The sequence below is a fragment of the Pleurodeles waltl genome, chromosome 9 (assembly GCF_031143425.1).
Source record: "Pleurodeles waltl isolate 20211129_DDA chromosome 9, aPleWal1.hap1.20221129, whole genome shotgun sequence".
NCBI classification, from domain to species: domain Eukaryota; kingdom Metazoa; phylum Chordata; class Amphibia; order Caudata; family Salamandridae; genus Pleurodeles; species Pleurodeles waltl.
Window position 1 is genome coordinate 27,311,909 of NC_090448.1, and position 22,096 is coordinate 27,334,004.

Sequence of the window (22,096 nt, forward strand, 5' to 3'; positions counted from 1 at the left end):
GCTCCCCTTGTAATAACAGTGCGGTGAGTCTTCTTGTGGGAGAAAGCTACCGCTGAAGAATATCCGATAAGTACCCTTAATGGGTTTAACTCAGCATTGGGCTGTGTAATTTCATTCGTTACACTCGCCACTTGTTGGCAGCATTCCAGAATGCATGTGTGCTTGGACATGACCATGCTAAATCGAGAAAATCAACCTGTGTGGAATGAAAACGACAGCATTCAAGGCTAACTCTGGCATCAAATCTGTTAACAAGACAGGTGTGCAGTATATTCCGTCTGGATATTTAAAATGAGTTAATTTATGTCTGTAGTCCGTCAAGACTGATTTGCATATGGCTGGGTCCAAACTGGAATGGCATGGCAAGCAAAAACACAATGGAGTTAGGCCCAGATCTGTGACTGAGGGTGAATGTTTGATTGGTTCAGCATTCCATCCATCATCTGTTCTTTTTGCATTTGTCGCCCTAAGTGTGCCGGGTATGGCCAGACGCAGGTCCTGAACTCACTGTGGCTCTGGATTCAAGCTAGTGTGGCTGATGAGGGGTGGGAAAATGTATCCTCCCCATCCCTGACCAACAGACACAAAGACATTGCATGGATGGCTGTGAAAGGGGCACTACCAGTTCGGTCATTCATGCACAGCAGGGGCCTGAACGATCTGTTCTGGGCCTGCCCTTTTGCCCAGAGACTGTAAGACAAGAAATGGAAGCCCACATCCCATACCCAAACATCACATCACTCTATGCTGTATGGGCTGTTTCCAAAGACACACTCAGTGGAGGCTATCCAAGGATGCTGGAGAATCCTCTGCTGCGTAAAGGACATCCTCCTGTATGCCAGAACCCGACTGGTGACCAACGGGGAGGTGGTGAGCAGGGAAGCGTGCCGCAGAATGGTACTCAACCTGCTGAGAGATTACACAGACAAGGACAACAAGGAGAGTGAGAAGGAGGAACTTTAAATCCTAACCCCTCTCTCCCACTGAACTCCTCACACTGCCCCAAGAAACAACCCTCCCCCTTTTACTACTACTTTCACATGTAAATCAACATTATTGGTAATGTATGTTTGAAACAAAGTTGAAGTGGACTGCCCTTCCTAAGGGAAGAGGTACCACTCTTTAAAAACCTATGTATCGCCTACTTTAAGCACTTAATAAAGGTTTTTGAAACTAAAAAAAAAAAAAAAACTGGTCCCAGGATGCTTGTTTCCAGTCTCAGGAGGACCTCGCCTGGCAGTTTGGGCTGGACTGTTCCCATGGGGAGCAGGGTCAAGACTGATTTGCATATGGCTGGGTTCAAACTGGGATGGCATGGTGGGCAAAAGAACGATGGATTTAGGCCCAGATCTGTGACTGGGGTGAATGTTTGATTTGTTCAGCATTCCCTCCATCCTCTGTTCTGTTTGCGTTTCTCACCCTAAGTGTGCCAGGGTATGCCCATATGTGGGTCCCTTGCTCACTGTGCCACTGGATTCAAGCTAGCCTGGCTGATGAGGGGTGAGACCCTGAAGCTGGTTCCAGGATGCTTGTTTCTGGTCCAGAGAGGACCTGTTCTGGCAGTTCGGGCTGGACTGTTCCCATGGAGAGCAGGGTCAAGACTGATTTGCATATGGCTGGGTTCCAACTGGGGTGGCATGGTGAGCAAAAGAACGATGGATTCTTGCCCAGATCTGTGACTGAGGTGAATGTTTGATTTGTTCAGCAATCCGTCCATCGTGGGTCCTGGGCTCACTGTGCCACTTGGATCCAAGCTAGCCTGGCTGATGAGGGCTGATACCCTGAAACCGGTCCCAGGATGCTTGTTTCGGGTCTAGGGAGGACCTGGCCTGGTAGTTCAGGCTGGACTGGTGCCAGGGAGAGCAGAGTCAAGATTGATTTGCATATGGCTGGGTCCAAACTGAGGTGGCATGATGAGCAAAAAAACAATGGATTTAGGCGATACTAGACCAATTTAAGCAGTCAAAGGCCTTATCGGTGTCCAATGACACTGCCTTTACATATTGGGATATTCTGCTGCATTAACGAGAACAGTGTCCTCAGTACCATCAGTCTCTTCTTATGTTATCCATATGTTAAAACACTTAAGGGCATATTTATACTCTGTTTGCGCCGGATTTGCATCATTTTTTCACGCAAATCCGGCGCAAACTTAACTCCATATGTATACTTTTTGGGACGTGGAAACCTACCTTGTGCCAATGAGATGCAAGGTAAGTGTTCCCATGCAAAAAATGACTTGAAGGCATTTGCGCCTTATTTATCCTCCCACGCAAAAATGACGCACAGGAGGAGGAGGGCCTTAAAAAATGGCGCTAAGCCTGTTTAGCACCATTTTTTAACGCCTGGGTCAGGGCAGGCGTTAGGCGACCTGTGGGCTCATTTCCATGATCTCTAACCATGGAAGCAGTCCACAGGTGCTCTTCCCTGCACCCAGGGACACCCCCACCCACCCCTGGAGGACACCTAAGGATGGAGGGACCCATCCCAGGTAAGTATTTTCATTTTTTTGGGGGGAGGTGCCATGGGGGGCCTAACTTGGGCCCCCTACATGGCACTGTGCCCAATGGCCATGCCCAGGTGACATATGTCCCCTGGGCATGGCCATTGGGCAGGAGGGCATGACTCCTGTCTTTATTAAGACAGGAGTCATGTCCATGGGGGATATGCGTCAAAAAATGATGCTAGCCAGGTTAGAGTCATTTTTTTATGCTAACCTGACTAGCGCCATTCTTTGACGCACAACCTCCAGTCTCCCCTACGCCTCCCCTACCCGGTTAGCGTCATTTATTTTGACGCTAACCGGGCCTTAGCTCGAGCTAGCATCATTTCTTAAATATGACGCCCGGCTGGCTCATAGGAATGGCAGTAGCTAGCGTTAAACTTTTTGACGCAAACCTGCGCTAGCGCAGGTTTGCATCACAAAGTATAAATTTGGGCCTTATTCTCCAATATTAACTGTGTCTTCAGTATGACAAAGCAGTGTGAATATTGTATGAGCTTGATGTACAAAGCCATTTTGCAGCTACACGTCAGCTTTCCTTCCGCTTCTGGCGTGAGCAGGGACATCTTAAGGATTTTTGTGGCCCCGGGCCGAACGTATTTTGGGGGGCCCTCTTTGGAACACCTTTGAATTTATGATTCAGTTTCAGCTCTCTCGTGCCCTCTTTGGCCAGGTCACTGACAGTGCACAAGACACTGGGCCATATTCTGAATGTGTTCACATCTAATATTCAGGGACAGTGATGTGTGTTTTCAATATTGTAACACAGCAGCAGCTCACTAATATTACTGCAAATCACCTGGGACACCCTCTCATATATGAAATCCTATTTTCATCCAAAACAAAAAAATGTTGGATGTTGCATGTAACATAAACACGTTTCTCTGCAAAATGTCTAGATTCTCACAATTCAGCCACATTAAAAATAAATTTAAGGAAAATGTGATTTAAAACAATCTGTTTAAGAATTATTCAAGGCCATCAGGTCAAGACTCTGCAAAACAGAGCTGCCTCTATTTAGTGCCCCCTGAAAGGCCAGGGCCCGCCCTGGGCCAGGGCACAGTTTGCCCATGCCTTAAAAGGACTCTGGGCGCGACGGCTCCCTTATAAAAGGCGAGAGGTGGGGATTGGCAGCCTCTCCACTCACCAAGGGAGGGGCGCACCTCACCTCAGCCACACAGCTGTCCTTACAAAGGATGCGTCGAGGGGTCACGGGGTGAGGCTGGAGGGGGCCATGGGATGAGGCCGGAAGAATCAATTATCTTCAAGGTTTCATCTTCCCACTGGTCCCACGTGGAACATTCTACAGGAAACACTGACTCATTTAATAAAAAATGATCAAATGGCCTCAGTGAGCCATGTTTGGCTATTTCTGGCCCTGTGTGTTTTTCCTTCTGTGAAGTCGGTGCTGTCAGCAGCACTGATTGGAGCTCTCTGCCTGGACTTTCCATCAGGAACGGAAAGGCACTGGGGGGCTCCCCCGGGCCCGGGGCCAGGATGTGCGCCCTTGTGGTCCCAGTGCGCACGCGCTTTCCTCTTCCATCCACTGTATAATGTCCCCCCTTCCTCCCCCGGAGTTCTCATGACAGCTGAACTTCAGAGTACAGTATACAGTCCACACCCCATCAGCATACCCGTGGTGCCAGGTTTATCAGGCAGACCTCCGGTGCCTTCACCTAAAAGTGCAAGCTGGAGGTTCCCCTTTCAGGCTCTGTTGACCCTGCCCCAGCCCTAACAGCCTCGCAATAATTTGTGACCTATCGTGCACCAGTGGCCCGATTGACATGTCTGTCCCTGTCACGACAGTAGTTGCAAAGGCTTGGTAAAGTCGTGATCCTCCTTTTAATAGCTAAGGCTTTGCAGGTGATGCGGAGATTGGCTCAGCCGTCCAGAGCTCGTAGATAGCGGGCGTTAACTGCTGTTATTTGCCCCTGCTCTGGGTGCGTTGTAGGGCGGAGGGACGCACAGCAGGCAGGAGCAGATGTAGTGACTCTGCCTGCGTTCGATGTGATTAGGCCAAGGGTGTTAATACCATAACTGCCCCATGCTGTTGATAGTTAACAGTTGTTAATTGCCCCTCCCATCACTACTTGTGCCGTCACCCTCCACTCCCGCCCATAATTGTGAGGTGGGCAATTAACGTCTCCGAATACCATCTGCAGAGGGCATTAACCTTTGTTAACGCCCCGAAGAGTTGCCAATAAGGCTTAATTCGTTTTCTTAGGTAGTGCTCCGTGATGGGACCGGGGCCCTGGCCTCACCCTGTCGTAATCCAGCCTTAATATGGTCACACATCTGAGTGTACACCAATGTAGAGGGTGTGTTACACAAGACAGTGAGGGATACAAGGTTTAGGAGCCACGTGTCCTTCACACCTCACTGTCAATCAATCAGGGATTTGTAAAGCGCACTACTCACCTGTGAGGGTCTCAAGGCGCTGTATTAGGATTACAATTTATGAACTACGAGTAACAAAAGGAGCTGCGTGTTAACAGCAATGGCCCACTTACCTACCTTCGTAAAATAAAAATGTGTCACCTGTGTGTGACATGGTGTGCTTTGTAGGAGACATATTAACCATCTGTGCTACTTTGATTCAAAACTGGGACTAGACAAAACACAGATGTCTCCAGCAAATACTTTAACCTCCAGAGTCATCTTATCCTCACTATTACTGCCGAGATTTAGTTGGCACACACACCTCTGTTGCAAGTGCCTTAACCCCACATTTTAAAATTCAGAGTTTGCAACCAATTAAACGGACAGATAGACTGCCAGTTTCTCCTTGTTGCCAGTTTCTTTGTGGGGCGCAGGTTTTGCATCGGGGTGCGTTGCCTTTTTGGCCCGACTACAGAATCTAATTTGTTAAATATTGCAATGCTCTCAAATGTATTCATCGTACACCTGTTAAAGATATGTTTGAGGTCTTAAGATCTGATACCACCTCTTGTGATGTCACTTCCTGTGAGGTCACTTGTAACGCTACTTCCTGTGATGCTGCGTGCGATGTCACGCGCAGTGATGTCACGCACTGTGGTGTCACGCGCCATGATGTCACTTGCATGCTGCCTAACTTGGTTACCCCCCCCCCCCCCCCACACACACACACACTTCTTTTTCAGTACTTGCTTCCAGGCCACGGTCATGGGGGGCTCCAACTCGGGGGCTCTGAGGGGTGGGGAGCCAGAGCGGGTCAGAAGGGAGAGATAGATACCCCGGCTCTCCTGTCCCAGTCTGCAGGACCCCCTCAGTGCAAGCACCAGAGGCCAGGCCCACCTGCCCCCCTTGACCATCCCTCGGGAACGCCTCATCCTCTGGAGTGCATGAAAGCGCCAAGAGGCGATCATAGCCGCTAGGATTGTTGGGGGGGGGGGGGGGGGGGGCATTCTAGGGTCAGACCCCCTCGTTATCAACACAGACAGAAGATGAGGACGCGATCTCACGCCTCAGTGGAGGATACTAGCAGGAGGGGCGGGGCCCTTCAACCACTGCTACGTAAGAGCCGACACTGTGACGTAAGCGCTCACACTGCTACGTAAGCGCTGACATCATAAAGACTTGGTGATTCTGAGCTGGACGCCAGGGAGACGGAGGACGCGTACTCATCCATCCACAGGACACTCGCAGTGCCTGGAGGTGCAGCTGAGAGGCACTTGCAGTGCCTAGAGGTGGAGCGACGAGGCACTGGCAGTGCCTAGAGGTGGAGCGACGAGGCACTGGCAGTGCCTAGAGGTGAAGCCGCAAGACACTCGCAGTGCCTAGAGGTGGAGCGACGAGGCACTGGCAGTGCCTAGAGGTGAAGCCGCGAGACACTGCCAGTGCCTAGAGGTGCAGCTGCGAGGCACCGGCAGTGCCTAGAGGTGCAGCGACAAGACACTCGCAGTGCCTAGAGGTGGAGCGACGAGGCACTGGCAGTGCCTAGAGGTGAAGCCGCGAGACACTCCCAGTGCCTAGAGGTGCAGCTGCGAGCCACCGGCAGTGCCTAGAGGTGCAGCTGCGAGCCACCGGCAGTGCGTAGAGGTGCAGCTGCGAGGCACTGGCAGTGCGTAGAGGTGCAGCTGCGAGGCACTGGCAGTGCCTAGAGGTGCAGCTGCGAGCCACCGGCAGTGCGTAGAGGTGCAGCTGCGAGGCACCGGCAGTTGCTAGCGGGGCAGTGCCTAGAGGTGCAGCTGCGAGGCACCGGCAGTGCCTAGAGGTGCAGCGACAAGACACTCGCAGTGCCTAGAGGTGGAGCGACGAGGCACTGGCAGTGCCTAGAGGTGAAGCCGCGAGACACTCGCAGTGCCTAGAGGTGCAGCTGCGAGCCACCGGCAGTGCCTAGAGGTGCAGATGACCGAAGACCCCAGAAAGGGCACACCCAAAGCGGTGGACAGCCGGTGCAGGTAGGGTGGTTTGTCAGTAATTGTCTGGTCCTGTCTCCACTGCTTTAACCAGGTGAAGCCCTGGAGCAGACGGATTTCCTGTCCCTCGGGGACATTTTAAGGATTTGGGGGCTCTGGGCAAAGGTATTTTGGGGGCCCTTGTTTGGAACAGCTTTAAATGTATGATCCAGTTTCAGCTCTTTCGTGCCCTCTTTGGCCAGGTCACTGGCAGTGCCAGGCGCACTGGGCCACATTCTTAATGTGCTTACATATTATATACAAGGATACTGACGTGTTTTCAATATTGTACCACAGCAGCAGCTCACGAATATTACTGCACATAATCTCTGACACCCCCTCCCATTTTTCATATGTGAGGGCCTCTTTGATATTAAAATACCTTTTTTATGGCTGTTGCTTGAAACATAAACACAACCTTTATTTGCAAAATATCTAACAAACTCCACACATCACTCACATTTCCGTGGCCACCATCAATCAAGCATGTAACGGGTGAATCCACCACCAGTGAAGGAAATTAGGGGGTGCGACCGCGGACCTCCAGATTAAGACCTTGAAAGAAGTAGACGTACAACAGATGCCCTCTGTTGGGAAAGAAGCTGATGGGGTTTTAAAAACACTTTAACAAAACCTGCAGTCCCCGCTGTCGATTACACAGCACTGGAATAGCCCTGAATATGTTTTCAGAAGGTTTGGCAAAACAACTGGACCCTCATCCGGGCCGGCTTTAGGGCGGTGCGACCAGTGCGGCCGCACAGGGCGCTGACATTAGGGTGGGGCAGGGCGTTCTGTGTTTAACAATAACTCCTGATTAAAATACACCTGCTGCGGGGTTCCTTCTGCGCCCAGCTTTCAGGCACCAATAAAACTGTCAGATAACTCTTGTGTTTAATGTTCCTGCTAGAGAGAGAGAGATGGGAGTTTTGCCTAGTGGCAGCTTTGACCCCTATAAAGTAGCACGGAGGGTTAATGTGCCTGCTGCAAAGAACAGATCTGTATTTTATGTGGATAGCTGAGTGGGTTAGTAAAACCAGCCTTGACCAGCTCTTTAAAACAAATAAAATGTATGTGAGAGAGGGGCTATGAAGGGCACTTTGCTAGGTGGGAGGGAATCCAAGGAGGATGTCACAGAAGGGCTCAAAAGGTTGTCGCACCGGGGGCCACCAGTGCTAAAGCCGGCCCTGCTCTTCGTCAGTGGTCGTCTGAAAGCCACACTTTAAAAAATAATATGAATCGTCATTTTGAAGAGTGGAGGTTTCCTATTGGCACAAATTGGGAACACAGTCCGATTCTCCCAGTCCCATCTTCAGTGCAAGGATGCGGCCTCGGCGCCCCTGTACAGTTACGCCAACACCCACTTTTTAAGGTGGTAGAATGGAGCTGGTAATGGTTACAGGACTGGGGTTTAGACAAAACCCAGAGTGCCATTCCCCAAGTTCAAAAACACAGATCCCTCTTTTCTGCCCCGCTATAGCCAGAAGCGCCTCGAAGCCACCCTGTCACAGAGTGGAGAGTTAAGATACAGAAAGGTCAGATGTTCACCGTTGCCACGTAGATACTGACATCATAACAGCAGGTTGGCGCTAGGTGGCGCTAGGAGACAATGGAACTCGAGGAGGCCAATGGTATAGCGCTTTTCAGCCCACAGCGCTTTTTTACCCACCTCTCCTGCTGACTGGAGCCCCAGAAGAGGGCAAACGGACAACAGTGTGTAACCTACTGCAGAGGAAGTCCCAGTAACTCCCCAAAAATGGCCGATGATTGTATTAAGAGTGCGAAGATTGGGTCAACTCTGTGGAGATTTATACTTTTCACCTGCTGCCCCTGCAGTGTTTGCAACAGGCACTAAACCTTCTGAGTTATCTTAGTACCAGAAGGTGCCCTTGCCTCTTGTGACGTCTCTTATGTTCACTTTCAGGTGTTTCGGAGGTCAGCATCCAACTGGACCTGGAGGCCGAATTCCACTTCACCCATCTCATCATGACGTTTAAGGTAAGGATAAAAATGACGTCAAAGGTTGATGTGAAGTCTCTGAACTCTCTTGTTTTCCTTGGTTCAACTGAAGCTGTTCACCTGAAAGGTAAACTGTGCAAAGTATTGGCTCATTGATTAGTGATTTATTTTGGATTTGTGTTTAATCACATGCATTCTAGTGTTAGGAAGAAACATTGCAATACACAGCTGCTTGATTAAGGGGCTATAAAATCCCTGTGTGTGGCTAGTGTCTTTTTTAGATTTAACTTATAACATTTTAAGTGATCATATTTAAGAATGTTTCAATTAATACAGTTTTCTTATTTTGTTTTAAAAGTCCACTTTGACGAGTATGGAACAACTCTCTCTCTCTCTCCTTTCTCTCTCTCTCTCTCTCTCTCCATATATATGTTCAATGGCATGTGTAGCTGCAGATATACATGCTGTGCATATATCGCCATCTAGTGTTGGGCTCTGAGTGTTACAAGTTGTTTTTGTTCAAAGAAGCTTTTTTTCCGAGTCACGGTATTGAGTGACTCCTCCTCTTGGTGATAGTGCGCATGGGCGTCGCCTTCTTTGTTAGATTGTTTTCTTTCCGCCGTCGGGTTTGGACGTGTTCCCTCTCCGGTACTTTCGGTTCGGTACTATCTGAACTTCTCTATCCTTTATCTTACCGTCAGTATCGTTTTCGAACGCGGTTTCCCACTACACTCGCTCCGATTGTAGCGTCGGGGGTCGATTAAACACCCTTTCGCACCCCCTACCCTTCTCGGGCCTACTGCGTCACAAGCTCATGGATCGACTACATTCCGATTCTGTCCTCGGGGCCGCGCCAAGTTCCCCTACACCGACCAGCATTCGGTGTGTAACCTCTGCCTTTCTCCAGACCACTGAGAAGAAAGCTGCGAGGCGTGTCAGTCTTTTCCATCAAAGAAGACATAACAAGATCAGAGAGCAAGGCGGTTGGAGATGATGTCGAAATCCACAGAGCTCACGCCCGACATCCTTGGTGAAGAACAAGCACAGACGGCACTCTCCATTCGAGATTCTGACTCTGAGATTCAGAGGAGGACAGCCAGGCATTCCGTGCGGTGCAGTACATGAGTACACCAGCCCCTACCCAACAAACTAAAAGACCACACAAGGCCTTGGGTACACCACTGCTTGCTAGCCATGGTTCCACCCGAAAACATCAAATCATCAGCCAACCCTCAGGTTTGGTGCCGGAGAAGGCCAAAACTCACCCTCAACAACAGACTGCCACACCTGTTTTGGCGTTGAGCCGGAAGATGGAGGCTTCCACTTCCGAACCGAGTCGGCTTCCAACTACATCGGACCCGAAACATCCACACTCCTCTTTGGAGCCGAGACATCGAAGCCCATATTCGGAGCCCAAAACACCTTTCACTACTGCTAAACCACTTTTTTAGCCAGTATGAAGCATACTGCCGCCAAACGTTCGGAACATTCTTTAAAAGGCAGAAAAACGCTTCATCTTCAGAACAGGAGCTGGATGAGTCAGACATTAGACCCATTCCCGAGGTCATGGACCAGAAACAAAGGAGGATTCAAATCCAGAAAGAGACTGGAAAGATTATTGTCTTTTCTCCTCCAGTTACAAAGAGGAAATAAGCATTCCAGGAGAGTTTGGGTGCTGACCCTTCACTGGCGAAAATATTTAAGCACAAGGAAAAGCCAAAGACTGTTCAGCTTTCTCCACCACATTCGCCTTATCTTTCCTGTTCTCCACCACCACCACCAACTTCACACACACAATCTCATGCTTCTTCACATGGGGACTATATGGGTGATGTTATTTATAACATGGATCCATGGGACATGTATGACTCTGACCCAATCCCACCCAAGGATCCTGATTTGTATCCTACAAGACCGTCTCCACCGAGGATACCACAGCAAATAACCAGGTCATTCCCGGGGCAGCCGCCTATCCTAGTGTGCAGATGCATTCTGAGCCATTGGAAGAGAATTTTCTTCTTAACACTCTTTCCTCAACACACAAACAATACCAGTATATGTCAATGCTGCCTGGTACGCTCAAACACGCAGATGGTATTGTTAAAGAGCCAGACAAGGCCAGGGTGTTAACACCTAGAATAGATAAGAAATATAAACTGGCACCAACAGATCCAGTTTTAATTTCCCAGCAGTTACCCCCAGACTCCATTATAGTCAGTGCAGCCAGAAAACGTGCTAACAGCCAGTCCACAGGGGACACTCCTCCCCAAGATAAAAAAAGCAGCAAATTTGACGCAGCAGGCAAAAGGGTGCCAACTCAGGCTGCAAATCGCTGGCATATTGCCAATTCCCAAGCCCTTTTAGCTAGATATGACTGAGCACATTGGGATGAGAGGCAGGAGTTCCTGCAATACCTCCCAATGGAACACCAGAAAAGGGCACAACAGTTAGTGGAGGACGGACACGCCATTGCCAATAACCAGATCAGGCCAGCATTAGACACAGCTGATACAGCAGCTAGTGGCATAAACACTAGTGTCACATTTAGAAGACATGCTTGGTTAAGGTCCTCAGGCTTTAAGCCTGAAATACAACAAGTGGTCCTTAACTGGCCTTTTAATAAGCAGCAGCTATTCAGAGCGGAAGTGGACACAACCATTGAACAATTAAAAAAGGACTCTGAAACAGCAAACGCCATGGGAGCCCTTTAAACAACACCTTTTCAGGGCTCATTTCGCAAACTTCAATTTAGAGGAGGTTTTAAACCACAAGTCTCAGAGGCCTCTACGTCCCAGCAAAAACAGGGACAACAATATTATCCCAGGGGATCTTTCAGGGGCTCTTATAGAGGACACAATTTCAGATCCAGAGGTAAATCTCCTGCCGTAAGAGGTGCCTCCACCTCATTAAAGCAGTGACTTTCCCTGCACCCCCCAGACACATACATCTCCTGTGGGAGGAAGACGGCAATATTTCCATCCTCACTTGCAACAAATTACAACAGATCAATGGGTACTGTCAACTGTCCGCAATGGGTATTGTCTAGAACTAATCTCCACTCCACCAAACATTCCACCCGGATCACACCGGCTTTCTCTCGAACACATTGCCCTGGTGGAACAAGAGGTAGCATCTCTTCTACTCAAAGGTGCAATAGAGATGGTTCCCATCAGTCAGCAAGGGGCAGGAGTATATTCTCTATAGTTCCTCATACCAAAAAAGGATGGCGCACTCAGACCCATTCTAGATCTCCGACCTCTAAATCAATATATCCTGTCAGAACATTTCCACATGGTCACTCTACAGGATGTCATTCCCTTATTACAAAAACAAGATTACATGACAGCAATAGACCTAAAGGATGCTTACTTCCACATTCCTATACATTCAGCACACTGCGAGTACTTAAGGTGTGTGATAGCGGGGAAGCACTATCAGACCTATTCACTCGAAACAAGGGTAAGATCAGGCATCCCAATTCCAGTATGCTCTACCTGGCAATTTGGCTCCTGGGGTCATAGAGTGTGGATATCTACAGCTTCCACCAGACTGTACGGACATCTTAAAACAAGCACGTAAACCGACAACCAGGCAGTGTTACGCAAGTAAATGGAAACGTTTTGTAAACTACTGCCAACCTAAAACATTGATCCACTTAAAGCATCAGTACATGATATTGTTTGTTATTAGCTTCACTTACCAAAAGCAAAACTGGCATATTCATCCCAGAAAATTAATTTAATCGCAATATCAGCCTATCTCCAAAACAGGCAACATACCTTTCTGTTTAGAATTCCTGTCATTAAAGCTTTTATGGAAGGTCTTAAAAGAGTTATTCCACCTACAGTTCCACTAGCTCCTGCATGGAATCTTAAAATTGTGCTCACAAGACTTATGGGTCCACCTTTTGAACCCATGTATTCTTGCGCTCTTCATTTTCTCTCATGGAAGGTTGCTTTCCTAGTAGCAATTACTTCCTTAAGAAGAGTAAGTGAAATTTAAGCATTCACTCTGGAAGAAGTCCTCTTCCAAGTACGCAAACACAAAATAGCACTTAGGACGAATCTAAATTTTTTACCCAAAGTCGTTTCACAATTTCACATTAATCAGTCAGTGGGATTGCCAGTCTTCTTTCCACAGCCAGATTCAGTTGCTGAAAGAGCTCTCCACCCTCTTGATCTTAAGAGCTCTCATGTATTATATAAACAGAACAAAAGACTTTAGGAAATCTCAACACATTTTTGTGGCTTTCCAACAACCTCTTTAAGGTAATCCCATTTCCAAACAAGGATTGGCCAGATGGATATTAAAGCGTATTCAAACTTGCTATTTTAAAGCTAAAAGACAACTATTTGTAACTCCTAAAGCACATTCAACTAGAAAGAAAGGAGCTTCAATGGCTTTCTTGGGAAATATACCAATGGCAGACATATGCAAAGCAGCTACATGGTCCACACCACACACTTTTACTAAACACTACTGTGTGGATGTGTTATCTCGACAACAAGCAAATGTTGGTCAAGCAGTGCTTAAAACACTGTTTCAAACTACTTCAACTCCTACAGGCTTACCACTGCTTACTTGGGAGAGGGACTGCTCTTCAGTCTGTGCACAGCATGTGTATCTGAACTGCACATACCATTGAACGGAAAATGTCACTTAGCCAGTGTACATCTGTTTGTGGCATGTAGTGCTGCAGATTCACATGCACCCTCCCTCCTCCCTGGAAACCTGTAGCTGTTGTAGTACTACATATTTTAAATATGTATCTACATTGCATGGACATCTTCTTTGTTATATATATATATATATATATATATATATATATATATCTATATATATATATATATATATATATATATATATATGTTCGATGGCATGTGTAGCTGCACATACACATGCTGTGCATATCCCGCCATCTAGTGTTGGGCTCGGAGTGTTATAAGTTGTTTTTCTTCGAAGAAGTCTTTTCGAGTCACGAGATCGAGGGACTCCTCCCCTTTCGGCTCCATTGTGCATGGGCATCAACTCCATCTTAGATTGTTTTCTTTCCGCCATCAGGTTTGGACGTGTTCCTCTTCACTCCGTGTTTCGGTTCGGAAAGTTAGTTAAATCTCGGAAAATTCGACGGTATTGTTTGCGTTCGGTATCAGGTTAGTTATAGCAGATCGACACCGAATAAAAGAAGAGCTCCGGTAGCCCTTCGGGGCTTCTATCCCCCGGCGGGGCCTGGTCGGCCCGACCGCGTGCGTCTTCAAGGCTCATGGAACGGACCCCATTCCGCTTCTGCCCCGAATGCCACAATAAGTATCCTTACACAGATCAGCATTTGGTCTGTAATTTGTGTTTGTCCCCCGAACACAAAGAGGATACTTGCGAGGCCTGTCGGGCATTTCGGTCGAAGAAGACGCTACGGGACCGGAGAGCTCGAAGGCTTCAAATGGCATCGACGCCGTCTGGACACCACGACGTCGAAGAAGAGGAGACTTTCTCCATTGCCGACTCGGACGAGGCCGAAAGTGAGCAGCTGGCGAAAACCGTGAGTAAACCTGCCCCGGCCAAAGCTCACGCCAAAATCATGAAGGCCCAGGGGACGCCACCGCCGGTAGGCCATGGCTTAACCCGTAAACTCGGTGACCAACCATCAGCACCGAAAAAGGGCACACACGTGTCGATGACATCCGACTCCGGTCGAGATACCGGCACAGAGTATACTCGGCACCGAGATACTGGCTCCGAGCAAAGTCGGCACTGAGAGATCGGCACCCCGAAACCGAAAAAGGTGGCTTCGGAGCCAAAAAAGACTGTGGAAAAAGTTTTGGTGCCGAAACACCCAGCATCGGAGCCAAAACAAAGTTCTTATTCCGAAGAACAAGGCCTTTCAGCACAACTACAAGGCCATAAATTTGGACACGAATTAGAGATGGGGGAGCCAGACTATACACAAAGAAGGCTCCATATTCAAAAAGATACAGGGAAAATAAGAACTCTTGCCCCTATTAAAATGAAAAGGAAACTTGCTTTCCAAGACACAGAGAAACAGCCAAAAGCAAAGGTGGCAAAAGAAAAAACTCCACCACGTTTTTCGCCACAACCATCGCCACAGCACTCAACGCAACTATCACCAATTGCAACACCCCCTATGATGCAATCTCCAACGCACACAGGGATGACCCAGGACGACCCAGATGCTTGGGATCTATATGATGCACCAGTATCTGACAATAGCCCAGACTGCTACCCGGCAAGACCGTCACCACCTGAAGACAGTACTGCTTACATGCCGGTGGAGTCCAGAGCAGCTACTTTTCATAATGTAGCACTGCACGCTGAACCTATTGAGGATGACTTTTTATTTAATACTTTGTGGTCAACACACAGCCAGTACCAGAGTCTGCCGATGTTACCAGGGATGTTAAAACACGCAAAACAAGTGTTTCAAGACCCTTGTTAAATGCAGAGCCATTACACCTAGGATGGAAAAAAAGTACAAGCCTCCCCCTACGGACCCTGTGTACATCACGCAACAACTAACACCTGACTCAGTGGTATTAGGCGCAGCACGCAAAAGGGCAAACTCACAGACTTCTGGGGATGCACCACCACCCGACAAAGAAAGTCGAAAGTTTGATGCAGCTGGGAAAAGAGTTGCAGCACAGGCAGCCAATCAATGGCGCATTGTCAATTCACAGGCTTTATTGGCAAGATATGACAGGGCTCATTGGGATGAAATGCAGCATTTTATTGAACATCTTCCCAAGGAGTTTCAAAAGCGTGCACAGCAAGTGGTGGAGGAGGGCCAAAGTATCTCCAACAACCAGATACGATCGGCAATGGACGCAGCGGACACAGCCGCCAGAACTGTAAATACAGCGGTCACTATTCGGAGACACGCATGGCTCCGCACCTCCGGATTTAAGCCAGAGATCCAACAGGCTGTGCTTAATATGCCTTTTAATGGACAACAGTTGTTTGGGCCGGAGGTGGATACAGCTATAGAGAAGCTAAAGAAGGACACTGACACGGCCAAAGCCATGGGCGCACTCTACTCCCCACAGAGCAGAGGCACCTTTAGAAAGCCACACTTTAGAGGGGGGTTTCGAGCCCAAAGCACAGAACCCTCAACCTCACAAACCAGACCCACATACCAGGGCCAGTATCAAAGAGGAGGCTTTCGGGGACAATATAGAGGTGGACAGTTCCCTAAAACCAGAGGGAAATTCCAAAGCCCAAAGACCCCACAAACTAAACAGTGACTTCAATGTCACAAATCCCCAACACATAACTCTAGTGGGGGGGGGGGACTCACAGATTATTACAAAAATTAGGAAGAAATAACTACAGACTCGTGGGTCCTAGCCATTATCCAACATGGTTATTGCATAGAATTCCTACAATTACCACCAAATGTGCCTCCAAGAACACACAACATGTCCAAACAGCACTTAGATCTATAACAACTAGAAGTCCAAGCGTTGTTACAAAAAGAGGCAATAGAACTCGTACCCAACCATCAGAAAGGAACAGGTGTTTATTCCCTGTATTTTCTAATACCCAAAAAGGACAAAACTCTGTGACCCATTCTAGATCTCAGAACACTAAGGGGGTCATTCTGACCCTGGCGGTCCGAGACCGCCAGGGCTAGTATGACTGAAAGCACCGCCAACAGGCTGGCGGTGCTTTTTTCCCCATTCTGACCGCGGCGGTAAAGCCACGGTCGGACTGCCGGGGCTGGCGGTTTTCCGCCATTTCTGCCCCGGCGGCGATAATCCGCCAGGGCAGCGCTGCTTCCAGCACTGCCCTGGGGATTATGACCCCCTTACCGCCAGCCTGTTTCTGGCGGTTTTCACCGCCAGGAAGAGGAAGGCGGTAAGGGGTGTCCTGGGGCCCCTGGGGTCCCCTGCACTGCCCATGCCACTGGCATGGGCAGTGCAGGGGCCCCCTAACAGGGCCCGGCCTGCTTTTCACTGTCTGCCTAGCAGACAGTGAAAAGCGTGACAGGTGCAACTGCACCCGTCGCACGGCCGCAACACTGCCGACTCCATTCGGAGCCGGCTTCTGTGTTGCGTCCTCATTCCCGCCGGCCCAGCGGGAATGTCGGAATGGGGGCCGGGTGAGTGCGGCCGCATTGGCGGGCGCATGGCGGTTTCCGCCAAGGTCGGAATGACCCCCTAAATATTTACATCAAATCAGATCACTTTCTCATGGTAACACTTAAAGATGTGATCCCCTTGCTCAAACAACAAAACTACATGTCAACATTAGATCTAAAGGATGCGTACTTCCATATACCCATACATCCTTCGCACAGGAAATACTTAAGGTTTGTAATCCAAGGAGTACATTACCAATTCAAAGTGTTACCATTCGGGATAACAACAGCACCAAGGGTGTTTACAAAATGCCTTGCAGTAGTAGCAGCACATTTCAGAAGACAGTACATACACGTGTTCCCGTATCTAGACGATTGGTTAATAAAAACCAGCACTCAGAAACAGTGTCTTCAACACACAAAATACGTCATAGACACCCTTCACAAATTAGGGTTCTCAATAAACTACCTAAAGTCACACTTACAACCGTGTCAAATACAACAATACTTAGGAGCAACAATCAACACAAAAAAAGGGATTGCCACTCCAAGTCCACAAAGGGTACAAGCATTCCAAAATGTAATACAAAGCATGCACCCAAACCAAAAGTATCAGGTAAAATTAGTGATGAAACTACTAGGCATGATGTCCTCATGCATAGCCATTGTCCCAAACGCAAGATTACACATGCAGCCCTTACAACAGTGCCTAGCAACACAATGGACACAAGCACAGGGTCCACTTCAAGATCTAGTGTTGATAGACCGCCAAACACACACCTCGCTTCAATGGTGGAATCCTGTAAATTTAAACCAAGGGCGACCCTTCCAAGACCCAGTGCCTCAATACGTGATCACAACAGATGCTTCCATGCTAGGGTGGGGAGCACACCTCAACCAACACAGCATCCAGGGACAATGGGACACTCAGCAAAAACAACTTCATATAAATCAACTAAAACTACTAGCAGTGTTTCTAGCACTAAAAGCATTTCAACCACTAATAGCCCACAAACACATTCTTGTCAAAACAGACAACATGACAACAATGTATTACCTAAACAAACAGGGAGGCACACACTCAACACAGTTGTGTCTCTTAGCACAAAAGATTTGGCATTGGGCGATTCACAATCACATTCGCCTAATAGCGCAATACATACCAGGAATTCAAAACCAGTTAGCCGACAATCTCAGTCGAGATCACCAACAGATCCACGAATGGGAAATTCATCCCCAGATACTACAAACCTACTTCCAAAACTGGGGGACACCGCAAATAGACCTATTCGCAACAAAAGAAAACACAAAATGCCAAAACTTCGCATCCAGGTACCCACAGCCTCACTCCAAGGGCAATGCTTTATGGATGAGTTGGTCACGGATATTTGCTTACGCTTTTCCCCCTCTCCCACTCCTTCCGTATCTAGTAAACAAATTGAGTCAAAACAAACTCAAACTAATACTAATAGCACCAACTTGGGCACGACAACCTTGGTACACAACACTACTAGACCTGTCAGTAGTGCCTCATATCAAACTACCAAACAGACCAGATCTGTTAACTCAACACAAACAACAGATCAGACACCCGAATCCAGCATCGCTCAATCTAGCAATCTGGCTCCTGAAGTCTTAGAATTCGGACATCTAGACCTTACACAAGAATGTATGGAGGTCATCAAACAGGCTAGAAAACCTACTACAAGACATTGCTACACAAATAAATGGAAACGATTTGTTTATTACTGTCATAATAATCAAATTCAACCATTACACGCGTCCGCGAAAAACATTGTAAGCTACTTACTACACTTACAAAAGTCTAAGTTAGCTTTTTCATCCATTAAAATACATCTCACAGCAATTTCCGCCTATCTGCAAATTCCACATTCAACTTCACTATTTAGAATCCCAGTCATAAAAGCATTTATGGAGGGTCTAAAAAGGATCATTCCACCAAGAACACCACCAGTTCCCTCCTGGAACCTCAATATTGTATTAACACGACTCATGGGTCCACCATTTGAACCCATGCACTTTTGTGAGATACAATACTTAACCTGGAAAGTAGCCTTCCTAATCGCTATCACATCTCTCAGAAGAGTAAGTGAAATACAAGCCTTTACCATACAAGGACCCTTTATACAAATACACAAACATAAAGTGGTTCTACGCACAAATCCCAAATTTTTGCCAAAAGTTATATCACCGTTCCACTTAAATCAAACGGTGGAACTCCCAGTGTTCTTTCCAGAACCCGACTCTGTAGCTGAAAGAGCATTACATACATTAGACATAAAAAGAGCACTAATGTATTACATTGATAGAACCAAACAAATTTGCAAAACAAAACAATTGTTTGTAGCTTTCCAAAAACCTCATGAAGGGAATCCAATATCCAAACAAGGCATTGCCAGATGGATAGTTAACTGTATTCAAACCTGTTATGTTAAAGCAAAGAGAGAGCTGCCTATTACACCAAAGGCACACTCTACTAGGAAGAAAGGTGCTACCATGGCCTTTCTAGGAAATATACCACTGACAGAAATCTGTAAGGCAGCCACATGGTCTACGCCTCATTCATACATTCACTAAACATTACTGTGTGGATGTGTTAACAACACAACAAGCCACAGTAGGACAGGCAGTATTACGAACATTATTTCAAACAACTTCAACTCCTACAGGCTGAACCACCGCTTTTGGGGAGATAACTGCTTACTAGTTTATGCACAGCATGTGTATCTGCAGCTACACATGCCATCGAACGGAAAATGTCACTTACCCAGTGTACATTTGTTCGTGGCATGAGAAACTGCGCCCTCCCGCCTCCCCGGGAGCCTTTAGCCGTTATAAGTTGATAAAAATAAACTTGTACATTTGTAAACTTGTAAATATAACACTTTTAATCATTTTAATCACATTATGTACATACATACTTTCTCCATTGCATGGGCACTATTACTATATACACAACTCCTACCTCACCCTCTGCGGGGAAAACAATCTAAGATGGAGTCGACGCCCATGCGCAATGGAGCCGAAAGGGGAGGAGTCCCCCGATCTCGTGACTCGAAAAGACTTCCTCGAAGAAAAACAACTTGTAACACTCCGAGCCCAACACTAGATGGTGGGATATGCACAGCATGTGAATCTGCAGCATCTCATGCCACGAACAGATGTACACTGGGTAAGTGACATTTTCCATATAGATAGATAGATATTTGTACATATACAATTCTTCACTCCTTACTTCACCCTCCTGCGGGAAAACAATCTAACAAAGGAGTAGATGCCCATGCGCACTATCACCGAGAGGAGGAGTCACTTGATCCCGTGCCACGAAAATAAAAGCTTATTTGAAGAAAAACAACTTGTAACTCTCTGAGCCCAACACTAGATGGCGATATATGCACAGCATGTGAATCTGCAACACTACATGCCACGAACAGATGTACACTGGGTAACTGACATTTTCCATATATTGTTGTAGTCACTGTGATTAATACAATAACATTTTGTACTACTAGTAGTATCCTTCTGGGGTCACCCTAACGAAGGCTTGTCACATGGGGGTAGTGTGGCCTCTAGGGTAGGACTACTTTCAGTAACTCCGTCCCTGTGTGCATTTTTTTCTTGCAGTTTTATATAGAGCAGACACTACTCAAAGGTACTGGAGGGCTTTACATGATCATCAGTTACATTACTCAAGGGCACATTAATTTTTGGTGGGCATGGGGAGATTAAGTGATTTGCCCACAGTCACAGGATGCTGAGCTGATGCCGAGATTCAAATCCGCAGCTCTGGCCGTTATGCCACATCCTCCATCCTCCTTCCATAAAGACTGGGAGGTTCTCAAGGGCTGAGGCAATAAGCCTCACTCTGCGTCCTCTGTACTTTTCATCCCCGGTACTCCTACCTTCATGATGTCTTCGACAGTACGCCATATTCTGTGCAATCTAAGGGTCTATTTATGGAAAATAATGATGCACCACTTTTCCAGTGCCCGATTGCGTCCCCCTAACGACACCATGTGTGCGCCGTATTTACAATACGGCGCACCATGGCGGTCGTGTCCACATAAGCATCATAATTTATGGCGCTAATGTGGCGCTTTGATGGATTAGCGCCATACATTTTTGAGCTAATGCAGCGGAGCACAGGGAGGCCCTTTGTTTTCAATGGGAGCGTCATCTTAACGCCTGACTTAGGCAGGCGTTAATAATGATGCTAAAAATTATGCAGTGAAATCTAGTAAATTTTACTGCATCATTTTTCTATGCCTCCATACGTGGGAACGCCCCGCCCCCTTGCATACATTATGCCTGGTGTAGGCATAATGTGGCGAAAGGGTTTACAAAGTGGCACAATTCTTGCATTGGGCCACTTTGTAAAAATGGCAGGTGGGAAATGCCACCTCAACGCCACATTTACATAAAAAAATGACGCAGATGTGGCGCACGGTGGCGCTGGGGCTTCATAAATATGCCCCTAACTCCCTTTAGCCTCAGCATCTGTTCTTTCGTCATCATCACACTAGGAGGGTCATCCTTAATTGTGTTGTCTCCACATAGCCCTTCAGCATCACCCACAGTGAGGACATAAAGCATCCTTTGTCCAAAATGAGCTCTACCATCAGTCTCTTCCTATGGTATCCATATGTTAAAACACTTATTCTCCAATATTAGCTGCGTCTTTGGTATGACACAGCAGTGTGAATATTGTAAGGGATTGATGTACAAAGCCATTTTGCAGTTGCAAACCATGTGATTGGAAAAGTCAGGGCTAGTGCCAAAAAAATGGGTTTTTGCTGTCTAACAAACTCATTTTACGATTCGGTCAAGCCTTTTCCGAATCGCAAAATGGGTTTACTAAATTGTAATTAGGAAAAGGCATAAAATGAGCGTTCCTTCCTAACTGCGACTCACTGTGAGCTCTAGCAATGCTTTTTGCCACAATCGTGGTTGAAAACCATTGAATAGTTACTGACTCCTCAAAAGAAGTGATAACCCATTCACAAAGGGGAAGCCATCCCCACTGGACAGCTTCCTCTCTCGAAATTGTGTAGGGTGACCTAGGGGGAAGCAGACAGTGGTCCGAGGGCATTGGTCCATGGGCAGAGGCCTTTCCTTGCTCCTGTGATGTGTTCCTAAACAGGAAAC

At 47.4% G+C, this 22,096-nt stretch overlaps 1 protein-coding gene across 3 annotated transcripts in view; it reads left to right on the forward strand.

Annotated features, from left to right (window-relative positions):
• The window catches only part of LOC138258879 (laminin subunit beta-2-like), a 431,858-nt gene that overhangs the window by 107,513 nt on the left and 302,249 nt on the right, over positions 1–22,096 (forward strand). For all 3 annotated transcript variants that reach the window (XM_069206185.1, XM_069206187.1, XM_069206186.1), the window contains exon 5: positions 8,804–8,877. In XM_069206185.1, the coding sequence (XP_069062286.1) occupies positions 8,804–8,877 (74 nt within the window). The remainder of the gene's footprint in view (positions 1–8,803; positions 8,878–22,096) is intronic.